Source organism: Citrus sinensis, chromosome 7, assembly GCF_022201045.2.
Source record: "Citrus sinensis cultivar Valencia sweet orange chromosome 7, DVS_A1.0, whole genome shotgun sequence".
Taxonomy (NCBI): Eukaryota; Viridiplantae; Streptophyta; class Magnoliopsida; order Sapindales; family Rutaceae; genus Citrus; species Citrus sinensis.
In genome coordinates this window covers 27,362,008-27,376,980 of record NC_068562.1, presented here as the reverse complement: position 1 = coordinate 27,376,980, position 14,973 = coordinate 27,362,008, and the positions used below count along the sequence as shown (strand labels likewise).

The following is a 14,973-nucleotide window of genomic DNA, read 5'->3' as shown; positions in this document are numbered from 1 at the left end:
CTCTATTGATATAAGCTCTATTGGTATAAACTCTATTTAATAAGCTGTACCAAACGGAGCCTTATGCGGCTGCAAAGGCTTCTTCTATTCTTTGTAATTTAGGATTTTAAAGATTTAGTTTAGGGCTACTATTTAACTTTTATTTTTTATTTATAATTTAGTAACATATTTTTTTTTAATTGCAAATGGCAATCCAATCGAATTGATCCGGATCCGAACCGATCCGAATCAAATCCAATTAGATTGTAAAATTTTTATTCGATCGGATTTGGAGGTCAATCTGAATATGATCCAAACAAGTTCGAATTGGTTCGAATTTATCCAAATCTGATTCGATACCCACCCCTACTACAAATTACTAATAAAAAATAATAAGAAGACTAAAATATATATATTATAAACATCTACATTTTAATTAATTCAATACATTTTTTATTATATTTATTTATTTATCTTATTTGAAAACAGTATGACCGTATGAGATGTCCGCAAACATCACTCTCCCTCGTCACGTGATCACAAAAAAATCCCTTCGCTTTAATAATTACAACGACGGCCAGATGAACGCAATCACTGTCCTCCGACCCCCGTTACCTGTCCTTTCTCTGTTCCCTTAAAAACCACGTCACTGAGCTAAATCGCGCCACGTAACCACGGGACCCACACCAATCATCCAGCAACGTTAACAAACGTGGATTCTTAAACTACCGCGTAGAATCAAACAAAAGCAGCCGCCCAAACATTCCGAGAATCCGAAAACGAAAAAGAAATAATTAATTAATTAATAATAAAAAAAGAAAAAGGAAAAGAAAATCACGTTAATTCGATGGCCTCGGTGGCGCGTGCTATTAACTGCCGGTTGGGGGCCGGTCAGAAAGCGGCTGTGGTGGGGTTTAGGAGGGAGCTGACGGCTCAAATGCGGAGAGTGAAGGTTGGGAATGAGGACGAAGGTGGAAGCGGGAATAATAATAATAATAATAATATTGTGTTGCAGCCGCGTTTGTGTACTTTGAGATCGTATGGCTCGGATAAAGCGGGGGTGATCAAGACCAAAAGAGACGGCGGAGATGAAGTGTCGCCGTTTTTTGAAACTTTGTCGGAGTATATTGACAGCTCCAAGAAGAGTCATGACTTCGAAATAATCTCCGGCCGCCTTGCTATGGTTGGTTTTTCTTTCTAGCTTTTTATTTATTTATTTATGTTTTTTGCATGTAAAAGTAAGATCGTCGGATTGCTTGACTTTCTCATCGATCAACTAAATCGGAAGATCATCGTGATTTTACTGTGTGATAGAGTGATAAAATAATAAATAAAGAATTTAGAAGATTTTTTTTTTTGTGTTTCATTTATTTAGTTATGGGCAAAAGTAATTTGTACCAAATACTTCAGCATTTTCGTTTAGGAACAAAAGTAATTTGTAATGATAAATGTAAATAATGCCTAAGAAAAATCAAATTCTTTTAAGTTAATTACATTTGCACCGTTGATTTTGAAGTCCGGCTACGTCATGCCTATCCTGTATGAAAGTGTTTTGGATTTGAAAAATAATATTTATATGGAAAATACCATAAAATTAATTTAATATAAAAATAACATAAGACAAAAATTATTGTCTTAATAGTGAACTTTTATTTTTATCTTGTAGTTAATTTTTTTGTCTTCTAGTGATGATGTGTTATTTTTTCTGTACAAATTACAGTTGTTTTGGTTTTGTCAAATGTAACCTCAAATCTCTTAACAAAATTTTTATACCAGTTCTTAAAGAACACAAGATCACCTTAAAGTTAGCAAGAGTAGAACACAAATTATGGCAGAGATGTTTTGATTTGCCGCAAATGAAATTCATGAGACATGTATGATTGTTGAAAATCTCTTTGCTGCATTTTGTGGCTAATGCAGGCAGGCTATATAGTTCACGCCAATCGTGAATCGTTGTCGTAAAGAACACAAGATTTTTAAATTTCTGGTTCTGTTCCTATTCTCAAACACATTCTTTATCTGTAAATTTCTATCAACCAAATGATTTTGCCTTTGGATCAAAAATAATTTACCCAGCAATCTCACAGGGGTGTACAGAGTGTTACAGATCCCTTGGTTTTTGTTGTGCAGGTTGTGTTTGCCGTAACTGTGACAAATGAGTGTGTGACTGGAAACTCGGTTTTTGGAAAGATGGATATGCAATGGATTGAAGAAGCAGGTGGCGTGTGCTTGGGAGCCATTGTTTTTGCTGCCATTTTTGCTTGGTTCTCCAGTGCTCGAAATAGAGTGGGTCGGATGTTTACCTTAAGCTGCAACACATTTATCGATTCTCTGATAGACCAAATTGTCGATGGCTTGTTCTACGAGAGTGACCTCAGCGACTGGTCTGATGAGATTTGAATCATAAGATAAATCTACCTGCAGCTTAAATATGTATAGATCCCGGATAGGACTATATTTATAAAACAGGGTGCTGGATAGAGCTCACTTAGTGATGAGATATAATGCTATTATGTAGCATCATACTGGTAAGTTCAGCTCCACTCACAGGGTGCTGCCTGAATAATTAAGGCAAGAATAAAAGTATGATCCAGCAGGTAAGCAAGAGCTGGAGACCCTACTATGACATGTATTAAATTTTATACTTTATGACCTCTTAAGCTTGTAGTGGTGGTAGAGAAATAGAATGTAGCCTATTTGTGTGTATATGATAAACTGGGTTATTGTAGCTTATCAATGTAATGTTGTACATTGTGATTTCATATATGAAAAATGGAAGATGATGATTGCCATCTTAAGGAAATATTTAGGATTGAGGGATCTGTTGTTGTTTTTGGTCGAGATCACTAGCTTTCAACTAATGAATGCTAAGCATAGGATGATTAGGAAGTAGAAACACTTGAGTAAGATTGAAGTCAATGTAGCCTGTTGACCTTCAAGTATTTCTTGCGGAATAAGCAAGAATGAATGATATCGTCTTTGCACGTTCATTAAGTTGAAACTTGAAGCTCTGTCCCAAGAAGGGTCAAAATAGATTCAAACTCAATTTATATGGCAATTAAAAGCATGACATATTATTCATAAATGAACAACAAGTAGTACTTGTAAATTTTAAATACCAAGTAATGGAATAAAGTTTTAAAATATTTTCTTTAAATTAAGATATTTATTTATGATCTTAACTAGTCCATCATAATTCACAAGAGGGATTTGGATATGCTATTAGAAAACAACAAATGATAGAACTTAGAAGTAGTACATTTTTCAAATATTATTCTAAAATTTTTTGTTGTAAATGACATGATATTAATTGTTGGAAATGATAAACAAACTAAATCTTGACAAAGACAATGCCAATATAGATGCTGACTAAAACAAATGTTAATGTTTATTAAAATGGTACATAAAGCAGCAGTAATAATCAATCCTCATGTTAATGTTGTAGCACCCACCAATAAAAAGATAAATCAAATCAGAGATTAAAAGAACAATGTATCAAATTATAAAAGTTACTTAACGAGTACTAATATCTGGCTAGAATTGTAACATTATTTTGTTTGTAATTTTTATTTTCATATCCAAAATAATGTCGTTTTGTCTTTATTTCTGTCACCCTTGTATCACCATTAGATAAAATACACCCGATTACTATTTTTTGGCGATACACGATAATAATGAGACAATAGGATACCAAACTTGGCAAGGCTTGTAAGTAATTTATCAAAAGATTATTTAATTTAAGTAATAAATATTATGTAAAGTTGATAAGAAATTAAAAAATAAGCAAAAGGAGAGTGGCGAAAAAAAATGTATGAAAAGAAAGAGAGAGATGTTATTGTCGCCCTCGTCCTAACCCATGAAAGGAAACCACTAGTACTAAAAAGCGTCACTGCGTCGTCAGCGACGCAAGTCCCTGCCTAATTTCAGCATGGCCCCCTCTCTCGCACAGCTCAGAGCTCACTCACTTCCCGTGCAATTCTCAAATCTCAATATAAGCTGACTTTTGGAATTCCAAATCCAAATCCAATCTCGTTCTTTTATGTAAAATTTCATGGCAGCCCTCGGCTCTCTGTCATTCTCATCCCTCGCTTCCTCCTCGTCTTCGTCTCCAAAACCTTCTTCATTCCTCGCCACAGCTACTCTCAGACCTCGCTTCTTCCTATGCACTCCCTTTGCCGCCAAAACGAGCGCCGCTTCAGCTTCGTGTTCGTCCGTCTCCGGAAACGCCGCCGCTTCGGCAGTCGCATCCGTTGGCCAAGACTTGCCGGATGACTACGAGGAGTGGACACCGAAGCCGGATCCGAGGGACCGGAGGAGAGCTGGCGTGTTGCTCCATCCGACGTCGTTTCGTGGCCCCTACGGTATTGGAGACTTCGGCGCCGAGGCGTTTCGGTTTATTGACTGGCTTCATCAAGCTGGTTGCTCCGTTTGGCAGGTCACTTTTCCAAAACGCCCCGTTTCGTAATAATTTTCTTTTTCTAATTGCAGCTTCACTTTCTAATTTATCATTATTATGAGTTTTATTATTTTATCTCACTTATGCAATTCCGGGGTAATCATTGTAAAATGTTCATAGTTTTAAGTTTATTTATCAAATTTCGTTAACTAAAATATGAAAACTTATTCGTAGAAGTTGTGCAGGTTCTACCTCTTGTTCCTCCGGGAAGGAAGGCCAATGAAGAGGGATCGCCCTACTCGGGCCAGGTGATTATTCTTTTTTTAACCAAATTTATATTGTAAGTTTGCATTTAGTATGCTTAAGAAAGTAAAACTGAAAGACATAGTTTAGTTTGGAAATGTGATGCATTCAATGATTCTTTGGGCACTTGAAAAAGATGGGTAGAAAATTATTATAGAATAGCTGAGTTTATTGCGACGCGTCAGATTTCTTGTTTGTTCTCTATATGTTGGTGAAGGTGATTATTGCTAATGAATGCTTTCAGGATGCAAATTGTGGTAACACACTCTTGATTTCTCTTGAAGAGCTTGTTAAGGACGGTTTGTTAGCAAAGGCCGAACTTCCACAACCAATGTGAGGAACTCTGCTATCTGAGTGGATGATGATGTTGAGTCCATTTACATATTCTTTGGTGTATGTGTGTGTTTGATTATTATTGTGTCTTTTCTGCAGTGATGCAGAACGTGTAAACTTTGCAGCTGTTGCTGACTTGAAGGATCCTTTGATAGCTAAGGTAAAGTGTTTAAAGTAGCTTTTGCTCCTAGGTTCATTCTTATTAACAAACCTTTCATTTTTATTGGATTTCCACTTTGATGGAAAAAAAAAATAAAATTGGCCCAGTCCACAAGTGAATGGTTACACAAGATTGGAAAACTGTTGGTTATCTAGTTATAATTCTTCCCGTACATTTTCTTATTAGTTAAAGTCAATTGTTGAGAATATCATGGTTTTATAAAGTGATGTGTCACTATCCAGCTTTCAAACAATCGTGAGAGTAAAGCTAACGTGCTATCACAACCACTGTCTGTGGTTCTGTGCCATGTCATTCACTCTCTGACCAGAGCTCAGAAGTAACACAACCTGGAAATCTACAATTATAAGGAGTCAAGGGCTACACGCCTACACAGGAATCTTATTTAAAGTGGACGGCAGGCTGCCGTATATCTTTGTTAATTTTCCTTCTACAAAATATATCCAAATTACCATGTACAGATGTTTGCTTTACTTTGATTTCATGGAGTTTTACCTGCCTTTGGTTTTTGGAAAAACTTATTTCTTGCATCCAACTGATGTAGAAATGAAAATCAAAGAATGGAAAAGGAAATTTGTAAAGACCTGTTAAGTCTTATATTTTCAAGCTGCATAGCTGCCCTTTTAATAAGTGTTCAGTTTCTGTTGTCGCAAATACAAATTTATCTTATGCTGGTCCTTTCCTTAGGCTGCAGAGAGGCTCATCCAGAGTGATGGTGAACTCAAAAGTCAGCTTGAAAATTTCCACAAAGACCCCAGTATATCAAGTGAGAAAAATCCCTTACTTTTTTTCGATTCCTTTTATTGTTGGGTGGACATTTTTCATGAAATTGCTAACTGGGGATGTATTATTGAAGATCCCCAATTCAAATCCCTTTCACATGCCGTTAATATACTGTGCAGTTAAGAGTTGTCCTTGGATAATAGATGTGTGGATTCCACTCACTAGAGGCTTTTATTGTGGAATTTATTTTTAAGTTGTTCTTTCAATTTGGTAGGCTGGCTTGAAGATGCAGCTTATTTTGCTGCTATAGATGATAGTCTGAATACATTTAGTTGGTATCTTTGGCCTGAATCCTTAAAGAATCGCTATCTTGCAGCCTTGGAAGAAATTTACCAAAGTAAAAAAGATTTTGTAAGTACTGGATTTTCTTTCTTTTCATTTCTAAGGATATTGTCTGAATCTTTCATCATTTTTATTGGCTACTAATTTTTCCTAAACATGCACTTTATGCTAAATCCCTAATGATTGTCAACACTTGCTTTTATTTGTTCAGATTGATCTATTCATTGCCCAACAATTCTTATTCCAAAGGCAATGGCAAAAAGTTCGCAACTATGCACAAATGAAGGGAATCAGTATAATGGGAGACATGCCTATTTACGTAGGTTATCATAGTGCAGATGTTTGGGCAAATAAAAAGCATTTTTTGCTGGTGAGTAGTTCCTTAAAACTGGAGATGTTCAATATGTAACTCTGCTTCCAAATCGTTGAGTCCTTGGTGCAAGTTACGAACTTTTAATATTTGTTGGGCAGAACAGGAGAGGTTTTCCTCTTGAAGTGAGTGGCGTTCCTCCTGATGCTTTCAGTGAAACTGGTCAACTGTGGGGCAGGTTCGTCAGTAATTTTTTTTCACACATTTGGTTATTTAAATAATTTTTCATAGATCTCTTGACCACATTCTCAGGATAAAAATTATCTTTTCATTTTTTTCAATTTCTTGACATATTGTGCTCCAGTGGAGAATCATATTATTGTTTGAAAGAAAATAATTTTGTTAGGGTCACAAAAATTGTCAATGGTGTACATGAAATTTGCATCTGCATTTCTCTCTGTTTGCATCTCATTTGTACTGTCCCTTTTTAATGGTTTGTGGCTGGTAGTTTTTTTAATCACCCTTATGATCATTATTATTGTGATTATTATTCCCATTAAGAGCTGAAGTGAATGCTTGGGGAAAGTAAGTTGACAAGTAACAGTTCTAGTATGTACATGCAAAATTTGTTGCCGAGTACACTGAATTCTGCCAGATATGGGAGATGGAAAAACATGTGATACGTTAATAATATTATGTAAACCATGTTATGTCTAAAATTGGTTCGTTAGTTGCTCTGATGTTGTTGCAATATTTGCCAGCTGACTGATTAAGTTCACTGTTTAACTTAAAAGCCCTCTGTATGATTGGAAAGCCATGGAGAAAGATGGATTTTCTTGGTGGATTCACCGCATTCGACGGGCACGAGATTTGTATGATGAATTCAGGATTGATCACTTTAGAGGATTTGCTGGCTTTTGGGCTGTTCCATCTGGTGAGATAGTTTTCAACTAGGCATATTACTTTACCTTTGCTGTACATGTATATTGCAGTAATAAATTACAAAACGTGCAGAGGCAAAGGTTGCAATGGATGGACGATGGAAGGTTAGTATTATCAAATTATTGACTTGTACTCAAATCACAAGTTTCTTGAATTATCACATAATCAATCTATATTATTTTGATGGCAGTAGGTGGGGCCTGGGAAATCCTTGTTTGATGCCATCTTCAGATCAGTTGGAAACATCAATATAATTGCAGAAGATTTGGTATGTTTTATAAGATATGACACCAACAATCAATATAAATCTGGAATTGTGGAACACAGATCTGATGTCAATTCTATGGCTGTTTCCATAATGATTTATTTGGTTGGACGCTTACCATCTGCCCCTCGTTAATTTTTCCTCCCTTTTCTCTTTTGTTGCGTGTAAAAGTTCCAAACTAGTATATTCTTGATGGATAATGCTCTGCATTTTGTCACCATCAATAAGTGATTATTGGGTAGGTTTGCCCAAGGAATTTTGTTCACGCATTCATTGATGCTTCTGTCGATATGTTCGCATATCTCTTATTTTTATGCAACAGGGAGTTATCACCGAGGATGTTGTTCAGCTCAGAAAATCTATTGGGGCACCTGGAATGGCTGTTCTCCAGTTTGGTAATAACTAGTTCTCTAATTTAAGTGTACTGTTGGCATTTTAAATTTTCATCTTCATTGAGTATCTGCAACTTTCATCAGTATGTTTTTTTTTTTAATCCTATTCTCCATTTTTTCTTGATCTAGGTTTTGGGAGTGATGCTAAGAATCCTCATTTGCCTCACAATCATGAGCGCAACCAAGTTGTGTACACGGGAACTCATGATAATGACACCGTAAAGATCCTTTATTATGCAGTCCTGATTCATCTTTTTAAAATTTCTCTCATTCGCCAGAAAAATAAGGGAAAATACCACATAATTTGGAGCATCATTTCACAATCTTGAGCAAAGTCAACTTTTGTACAATGATTGTCGCTATAATGACACAACAATAGTCCTTTATTCCTCATTTAAGAATAAATACTACATTTATTCTTTGCCACTGGTGAAAACGTCATATTTCATCCCTTAGGTTTCCGTATACATTCAAGGATACTGTTGACCTTTGGTATCTTAGTGATTGAGACGTTTATTTACTTTGACTGAAAATACTCTTGTTTAGATAATTAAACATGGCCAACTAATAATTATCTTTTCATATCATAGATCCGAAGTTGGTGGGACACTTCGAAGAACGAAGAGAAGTCCAATGTGAGTATTTGCCTTGTCTTTGAATCTTTCATATGTCAGATACATTACACAGTTGAACAGTATGCTCTGTAGTATTACAAGGCCATTGTTTTCACAGGTAATGAAGTATCTTTCTATATCCGAAGAAGATGATATCTCCTGGAAACTCATCCAAGCTGCTTTATCTTCAGTGGCCCAAACTGCAGTTATACCTTTGCAAGATATCCTTCGGCTTGGGGTTTCTGCCCGGATGAACATTCCTGCTACTCAGGTAAAATTAGGGGTGTCAAAAAAGCCCGCCCGGACCGGACCCGGTCAATCCGGTCCGGGTTTTGCCTGAACCGCATGCACATAAAAACCGGACCCGGGTTTGAAATTCTCAAACCCGGACATTTCCGGGCCCGGGTCCGGGTTCAACACCAAAAAACTCGGACCCGGTTTTTTAATAAATTAAAAAATATATATATATAAATATATAATTATAAATTTATGATATGTTGGATGTTATTTAAATTTATTGTGTTTTTTAATTTAATTTATTTATTTTATATATAGATTGAATGAGTTTAAGTTAGAAATTGGATGGATTTAGGTATTAGAAAGTAGATTGAAATAATTTTAATTTATCATTTGTGCAAAATTTGCATTGTTAGTGTGTTATATATTTGTATTTGACTATTTTCTTTTTTAAAGTTTGAGATTGAATGAGTTTATTTGATTATTTTCTTTTTTTAAATTTGCATTGTTAGAGAAATGAAAGAAAAAATTGAAGAAAACAAAAATTGAAGTTATCACATGCGGGTTTAGAAAGCCCAGATCAAAACCCGGACCCGGAAGGTGCCGGGCTCAAGCCCGGACCGGACCTGGAAAAACCGGGTTTTAACCCGGGTCTGGTCTTGTATTTCTCTCATCCGTTCCGGTCCCGGGCAACACCAAAACCCGGACCGGACCCGGATTTTGCCAAGCCTAGGTAAAATGCTTACACAAATGTAAAATAAGTGGCTAAACAAGCTTGTGTAAAATTAAATGCCTCTTAGGTCATAATCATTTATCACTTATTCTGTTTGATACTCTGTTCGATACTCCCATGTACATAGAAAAGCTAATGAGTAATGATTCAAGAGAATGAAGGTTAGATTGCTAATATTCAATTCTCCACTTCATCTGTGTTACTTTTCTTAATACAGTTCGGAAACTGGAGTTGGAGGATTCCTAGTTCCACAAGTTTTGATCACCTGGAGACCGAGGCAACGAAACTAAGAGATTTGCTTTCAACGTATGGGCGCCTGTAAGGATGCTGCGTTTTTTTTTTTTTAGTTGTAGGTAACCACAACGTGATGAGTTACCCTTGTGAATTATTGTATGATACAAGCTTCTGTACCGCAATGTCACTTGTATGAAATAATAATCAGCTTGTCTGATACAGAACAATTTTTCACTTAATCTCAAAATTGAATAAAAGTAAAAGTTTTGTTCTTGTTTATTAATTCCTCCAATTATCTGTTCATACGTAAGTATGCTTGTTTGTCATTGTTAATTGGTCACTAAGACAGGTAATGGGCTGATCCTTAATCATTTGGCTTTCAAAATCGTGTGGAAGTGCATGAAGCTCAAATACCTCAACAGACATAAGATAGCCTTCTAATTTCAGAAACTTAAACTAAGTAAACAAACAAACAAATAATTTCAGAAACTTGAACTATGTAAACAAACAAATAAACAAATAAAACTCCCTGAAGGTTCTATTTGTGGAGCTATGCAGCATTTTCAATTGCTTCAATGCACTCTAATATAGTTGCCTTCTTCGACATAGCTGCCATCAGGGCTTCATGAATCGCCTTGTTATTTTTTATAAGTGTTGCAGCAAACAAAACCTGCGCCGCATTCCCAGTATCAGCATTCTATTGTGACTCATATTTACTGACATGTTTCTTAATTGTAAGTTTAAAGTGATATTCCAGTGTAAGAACAAGCTACACATATCAGTTGTCATGTTGAGGAACTTACTGCCCATCTAGTAAGATTTTGTTGCTGGTCTTGGCTAAGTGGTGGCTTGGTCCTATTGATAAATCTCTGGCAACAGAGATAAGAGACAAGTAAAAAACATCAATGGTTTGCAGGTGTATGCCAAGTAATACCTGATGAAAACTCAATCATAGGTGAAGGATTATAAACCTGAAGACTGAAAAGATCGGCAGACTGCCCGACAACTTTATCATATTGCAGACCCTCTGCAGCTAGGCCAGCCATTGCCACAACCGCCAACCTGAGTGCAATTGCATGAGGTTAATATCACCAGTGATGTTCTTACAATTGAAGTGATTGTATACCATACCTATCTTTAACTATTAGATCAAATAGGATAATTTAACATATTGAGTAGAAATTGTTATCAAAGTTTCAGGAGAAAAAATTTGTTAGGTGAGGTCTCACTAGGAAAGAGATTTTCAGATGGGTACCTGTCAAGTTCCTTTGCATCAAGCTGGCCACTGTATATCAATTTTTCCAGCCTTTCATCGATAAGATTGACGTTCTCTTTCCCGATATCCAGCGAATATCCGAGAATAGGAAGACCAAGCAGATAGGCAACTATAATTGGATGAAAACAATTTCTAATTAGAAAGCAACCAAATTAACCACGTTACGTTGACTGGATATAATACAATATTAGGAAGAGTACGTAAGAAATGAGCTGCTTCGTGTCTTGCAACCCTCTCCTGATAATCAGGAAAAAATGAAGAAAATCCTTGGATAGCAGCTTGAAGAAGCCTGTGGGAGCAAATGAAGTGCATGATTTACAATCGCAAGCTTCCATTAAGAGTTAAGATTCTATTAATACTCATATTACAGAATTAAACTATAATCTTGAGAGCTTAGATAAGTAAAAGAATAAAGATAGAAGACTCGGAAATAAAAATATGCTTTTTTATCTTACCCGGGAGAAGTGCTTCCAACAGCTAAGACCACTAAAGAGATGCTACCAATTAGGTATGGCGTAAAGAAGCCCCAGTCCTACATGAAGGATACAACATAAAAGAAATTGCTTAATTTGTAATGGCAACATCTCAGGTGATGAACACAGGAAATAAGTCAATTGAATTAAGTAGATTTTAAGACGAAATTGAAAAGCTTATGAGATGAAGCTACACGAATATAAGCTTATTGGCTAAATATTCTATTGGAATGTCACCTGGCTACAGGTATCAGCAACAAATAGGGAACTGGAAATATCCAGAGGCTGGGGAAGAGGGATGATAAATTGCAGCTTTTGCGTATAGGTTAGGCATGTAGCCTGTAACTGTCTAAACTAGTTTATCACGAGAACTCAAAGTTTCATTTCTACTCAAGGAATATTCATAACTAAACAAGAAAAGAAATAATCTTATGCGTCCTTAGTCATATACATTTAACTGGTACATGACGAGATTTTTTAAGAAGAGCTTGTGGTAAGTTAAGTACATACAACAACTTTTCCTAATTCATCACATCTTCGAAACCAGTTTCCTCTTCTGGTTCACATAAATCTCTCTCTCAAAATTGTGTACGAAATGTATATTAAGGCATAAATTAAGACATTTACATCTGATGAAAATTGAAAACAAAAATGATTGGTTTGGAAGAAGAAATTTCAGTCTTAAATAAACAAAAGGAATGCTGCTGCTTTAACTTAATACAACAGAAGGGAGTAATTAGAGTTACCCCAGGAAGCTGGCCAGCAAGAACACCCAAAAACCCTGTTATCCCGACGACTGTGAAAAGAAAAGCTGCCTGTATTACTGAAAGGCATCAAACATATTGGAACTTATGTAATAACAGCAATAAAAGTGAGATTCCTACTAAATTTATATATAAATTTTGAATAAATCCTAGTCAATCTATAAAAGCATAATGCTAGTGTTATAGACTCACATCATTTCTGACGCTAGGGATAGCAAGGTTCTCTGCGTTTTTTATTCCAAGTAATGTCAGCTCCCGAAGAGTCGTCTGATTCACAAAATTTGATTCAAAACTACATATTATCCAAACACATGGTCACATATAACTAAGATTTCAAAGCAGCGAACAAATATTCATGAACATGTATGTATGCATAGGATTGTAGATTTGGGTAATGTTTTGAGTGGCACATTCCCAGAACTTCAACACTTAATGGAGACTGACTGACCGTACGACGTGAGACGTAGGGCTGAGAACTCCATCTCTTTGCCCAACCCACTTCGCTCAGCTGATCAAGTGCTTCTTTAACTGCATTACTATCTTTCTGCGGAAAATACATATCCATCAAATTTCTATATGCCAACCGAAATAGCAACTCAAAATCACAACAATCCTTCCATTCCAATACACATGATTTTGAGCTTCTGACTCATCACAATTAGAGTCAAGCAGAAAGTTAATCAATCAAATATGTTATAAATTTGAACATTAATGTGATGCATAAAGTCCTATAGATCTTACATTTTCGCTAATTTCAAAACAATCGTTACAAATTACATTTAAAATGAAAAATCCTGCATCAGGGTACTTTTAAATTGATATACTAAACAAAACCCACCAACCCAAATTCTAATGCATAACATTGCATTACATGCTCCTAGAAAAACTGGAATTCATTTCAAGTTTTCAATTCAATTTTGTTACTGATTAACAAAAATTAAAAAAAATTTTAAAAAAAGGTGAAAAAAGCTTAAAAGAATTAGAACCTTGGCAATGGCTGATTCGAGGGTTTTGAGATCAAATCTACCAGTTGCAGCAGAAGATGAAGATGATGCTCTGATTCTTGAGAAGCAGAAGCGCTTTTGAGATTGATATGGAAATGAAGTTAATGCAGCATAATAAGCCATCTTTTGAAGGATGAATTAATGAAGATAAAAAGAGCGGATAAGGTTTGTTAGGCTTGGCGCGAGGATCAGTTATTAGTTATTGCTATTGTAAGAATTGCATTCCACCACATCACTTAAGTCCTGAATAAAAATTTAAAAATGCTCAAAATATTCAGTTTTTTAATGAAACATTTAAAATTCCAAGAATTAATCAGTTTTCAGTACAAATATTAAATACCCAAAAATTGGAAAGTAAATTTAAAATGCCAAAAAGAATTAGTTTTATGTAAAATATGTAAAATAGATAAAGAAAATGAAAAGTAGACATAAATAATTGTTTTTAGAATAGATGTCCACATAAATTTTTGTGTGAATTTAGATTTCACAATAGTACAAAATAATCATTTCATAACGTTGTAAAAGCCTTTCACATAGATGTGAAACCTTAAATCCGTATTAAAACTTGTGGAAACATTCATAGGAGAGAGGACTCTAAGTATAGAAAACCATATCATATAAGATATTTGTCAGCGTAGAATATTTTAACTAGCAACCTCTCTTTCTGTAATATACTTTTGTAGATAAATTTTTGTGGTCTTACCGTGCATTTATGCTTAAAAAATTTTCATATGTATTTCATGCCTGCCACATGTTTGATAAAAGTCCTCACTGAAAAAGTGAGCCATAATTTTAATACTTATTTTGATTCAGGTCATATAAAGTGTTGCAAAATGAGATTGTTGACGAAGAGAAGCATTGATGAGGAGATTGTTTTGGATGAAGCAATTGGTACCTCAAATATTTCCGAGGTATTTTTAGAGATAGTGAATCCAAAGAGAAGACAAGGCATGTTTATCAAATATTGCTGATGCATTCTTAGTTGCTGCTAGTTTTTGGCTTTGGCTGGGGACGTTATGTACATGCCATGTTTGTCATTCTCATTGTATAGAATACATATAATAAAGGGAAATGTAATGATTTTTATTGTGTACAACTATAATCTGAGTAATAAAACTATTTTAGATGTTTATTGACATATGAAGTTTGTTATGTTTCTGAAATGTTCTGTTTCTTAAATAGATTTCAATAGAGCTGAGTTGTGCTTGTTCAAAAGAATAAAATGTGAAATTTCATGAGGGTATCAAATGTAAGAATGCACATCTATAAAGTTTAAAACCTATATAAAATTTAGCATCTGTCAATATACATAATATATGAATTCAAGCAAACAAAACTTTAAATCAATTAACTCACCAATTAAAACATAATAGGCAGAAAGTGAAATTGGTGCAGAAACTTTATCTTGAATGTCATGCTGCAACAGCAAATGTATTTCTCATAATAATTTTCCTCAGTTAATCTTTAAAAATAAA

The 14,973-nt window shown here is 35.1% G+C and overlaps 3 protein-coding genes across 4 annotated transcripts; 2 read left to right on the top strand and 1 right to left on the bottom strand.

The window, feature by feature from the left end:
* Positions 1 to 705: 705 nt before the first annotated feature.
* On the top strand, positions 706 to 2,782 carry LOC102628507 (stress enhanced protein 2, chloroplastic). The gene is made up of 2 exons (XM_006493773.4): positions 706 to 1,162; positions 2,110 to 2,782. Exons 1-2 carry the CDS (start codon positions 827 to 829, stop codon positions 2,377 to 2,379), a joined length of 606 nt encoding a protein of 201 aa, XP_006493836.1. The 5' UTR covers positions 706 to 826; the 3' UTR covers positions 2,380 to 2,782.
* A 1,000-nt stretch (positions 2,783 to 3,782) lies between these two features.
* Positions 3,783 to 10,260, top strand: LOC102627737 (4-alpha-glucanotransferase, chloroplastic/amyloplastic). Of its 2 annotated transcripts, none has more exons than XM_006493771.4 (16): positions 3,783 to 4,414; positions 4,621 to 4,683; positions 4,923 to 5,011; positions 5,111 to 5,171; positions 5,877 to 5,955; positions 6,289 to 6,323; positions 6,466 to 6,624; positions 6,726 to 6,802; positions 7,359 to 7,498; positions 7,579 to 7,610; positions 7,700 to 7,774; positions 8,094 to 8,166; positions 8,293 to 8,381; positions 8,754 to 8,798; positions 8,896 to 9,048; positions 9,965 to 10,260. In XM_006493771.4, exons 1-16 carry the CDS (start codon positions 4,031 to 4,033, stop codon positions 10,067 to 10,069), a joined length of 1,659 nt encoding a protein of 552 aa, XP_006493834.1. In that variant the 5' UTR covers positions 3,783 to 4,030; the 3' UTR covers positions 10,070 to 10,260. The 2 variants fall into 2 exon arrangements, with proteins under 2 accessions (XP_006493834.1, XP_006493833.1); XM_006493770.4 differs by having other exon boundaries at positions 3,784 to 4,414; positions 6,187 to 6,323.
* Positions 10,261 to 10,334: 74 nt separating this feature from the next.
* On the bottom strand, positions 10,335 to 13,797 carry LOC102628213 (hypothetical protein). Its single transcript, XM_006493772.4, has 10 exons — positions 13,481 to 13,797; positions 12,943 to 13,038; positions 12,687 to 12,761; positions 12,477 to 12,545; positions 11,713 to 11,789; positions 11,458 to 11,546; positions 11,237 to 11,366; positions 10,953 to 11,043; positions 10,785 to 10,850; positions 10,335 to 10,651 (listed from the first exon to the last, which is right to left on the bottom strand). The coding sequence occupies exons 1-10, from the start codon at positions 13,619 to 13,621 to the stop codon at positions 10,532 to 10,534; spliced, it is 954 nt and encodes a 317-aa protein (XP_006493835.1). The 5' UTR covers positions 13,622 to 13,797; the 3' UTR covers positions 10,335 to 10,531.
* Positions 13,798 to 14,973: the final 1,176 nt, after the last annotated feature.

Bases quoted from the DNA above. Each gene is read 5' to 3' on its own strand.
- LOC102628213 (XM_006493772.4), bottom strand. From the start codon at position 13,621: ATGGCTTATTATGCTGCATTAACTTCATTTCCATATCAATCTCAAAAG. The intron at 13,039-13,480 runs GTTCTAATTCTT...TATTTTCCGCAG, and splicing joins TCGAATCAGCCATTGCCAAG to AAAGATAGTAATGCAGTTAA. The intron at 11,044-11,236 runs GTACCCATCTGA...AATTGCACTCAG, and splicing joins GATGCAAAGGAACTTGACAG to GTTGGCGGTTGTGGCAATGG.
- LOC102628507 (XM_006493773.4), top strand. From the start codon at position 827: ATGGCCTCGGTGGCGCGTGCTATTAACTGCCGGTTGGGGGCCGGTCAG. The intron at 1,163-2,109 runs GTTGGTTTTTCT...TTTGTTGTGCAG, and splicing joins TCTCCGGCCGCCTTGCTATG to GTTGTGTTTGCCGTAACTGT.
- LOC102627737 (XM_006493770.4), top strand. From the start codon at position 4,031: ATGGCAGCCCTCGGCTCTCTGTCATTCTCATCCCTCGCTTCCTCCTCG. The intron at 8,799-8,895 runs GTGAGTATTTGC...TTGTTTTCACAG, and splicing joins AGAACGAAGAGAAGTCCAAT to GTAATGAAGTATCTTTCTAT. The intron at 9,049-9,964 runs GTAAAATTAGGG...TTCTTAATACAG, and splicing joins TGAACATTCCTGCTACTCAG to TTCGGAAACTGGAGTTGGAG.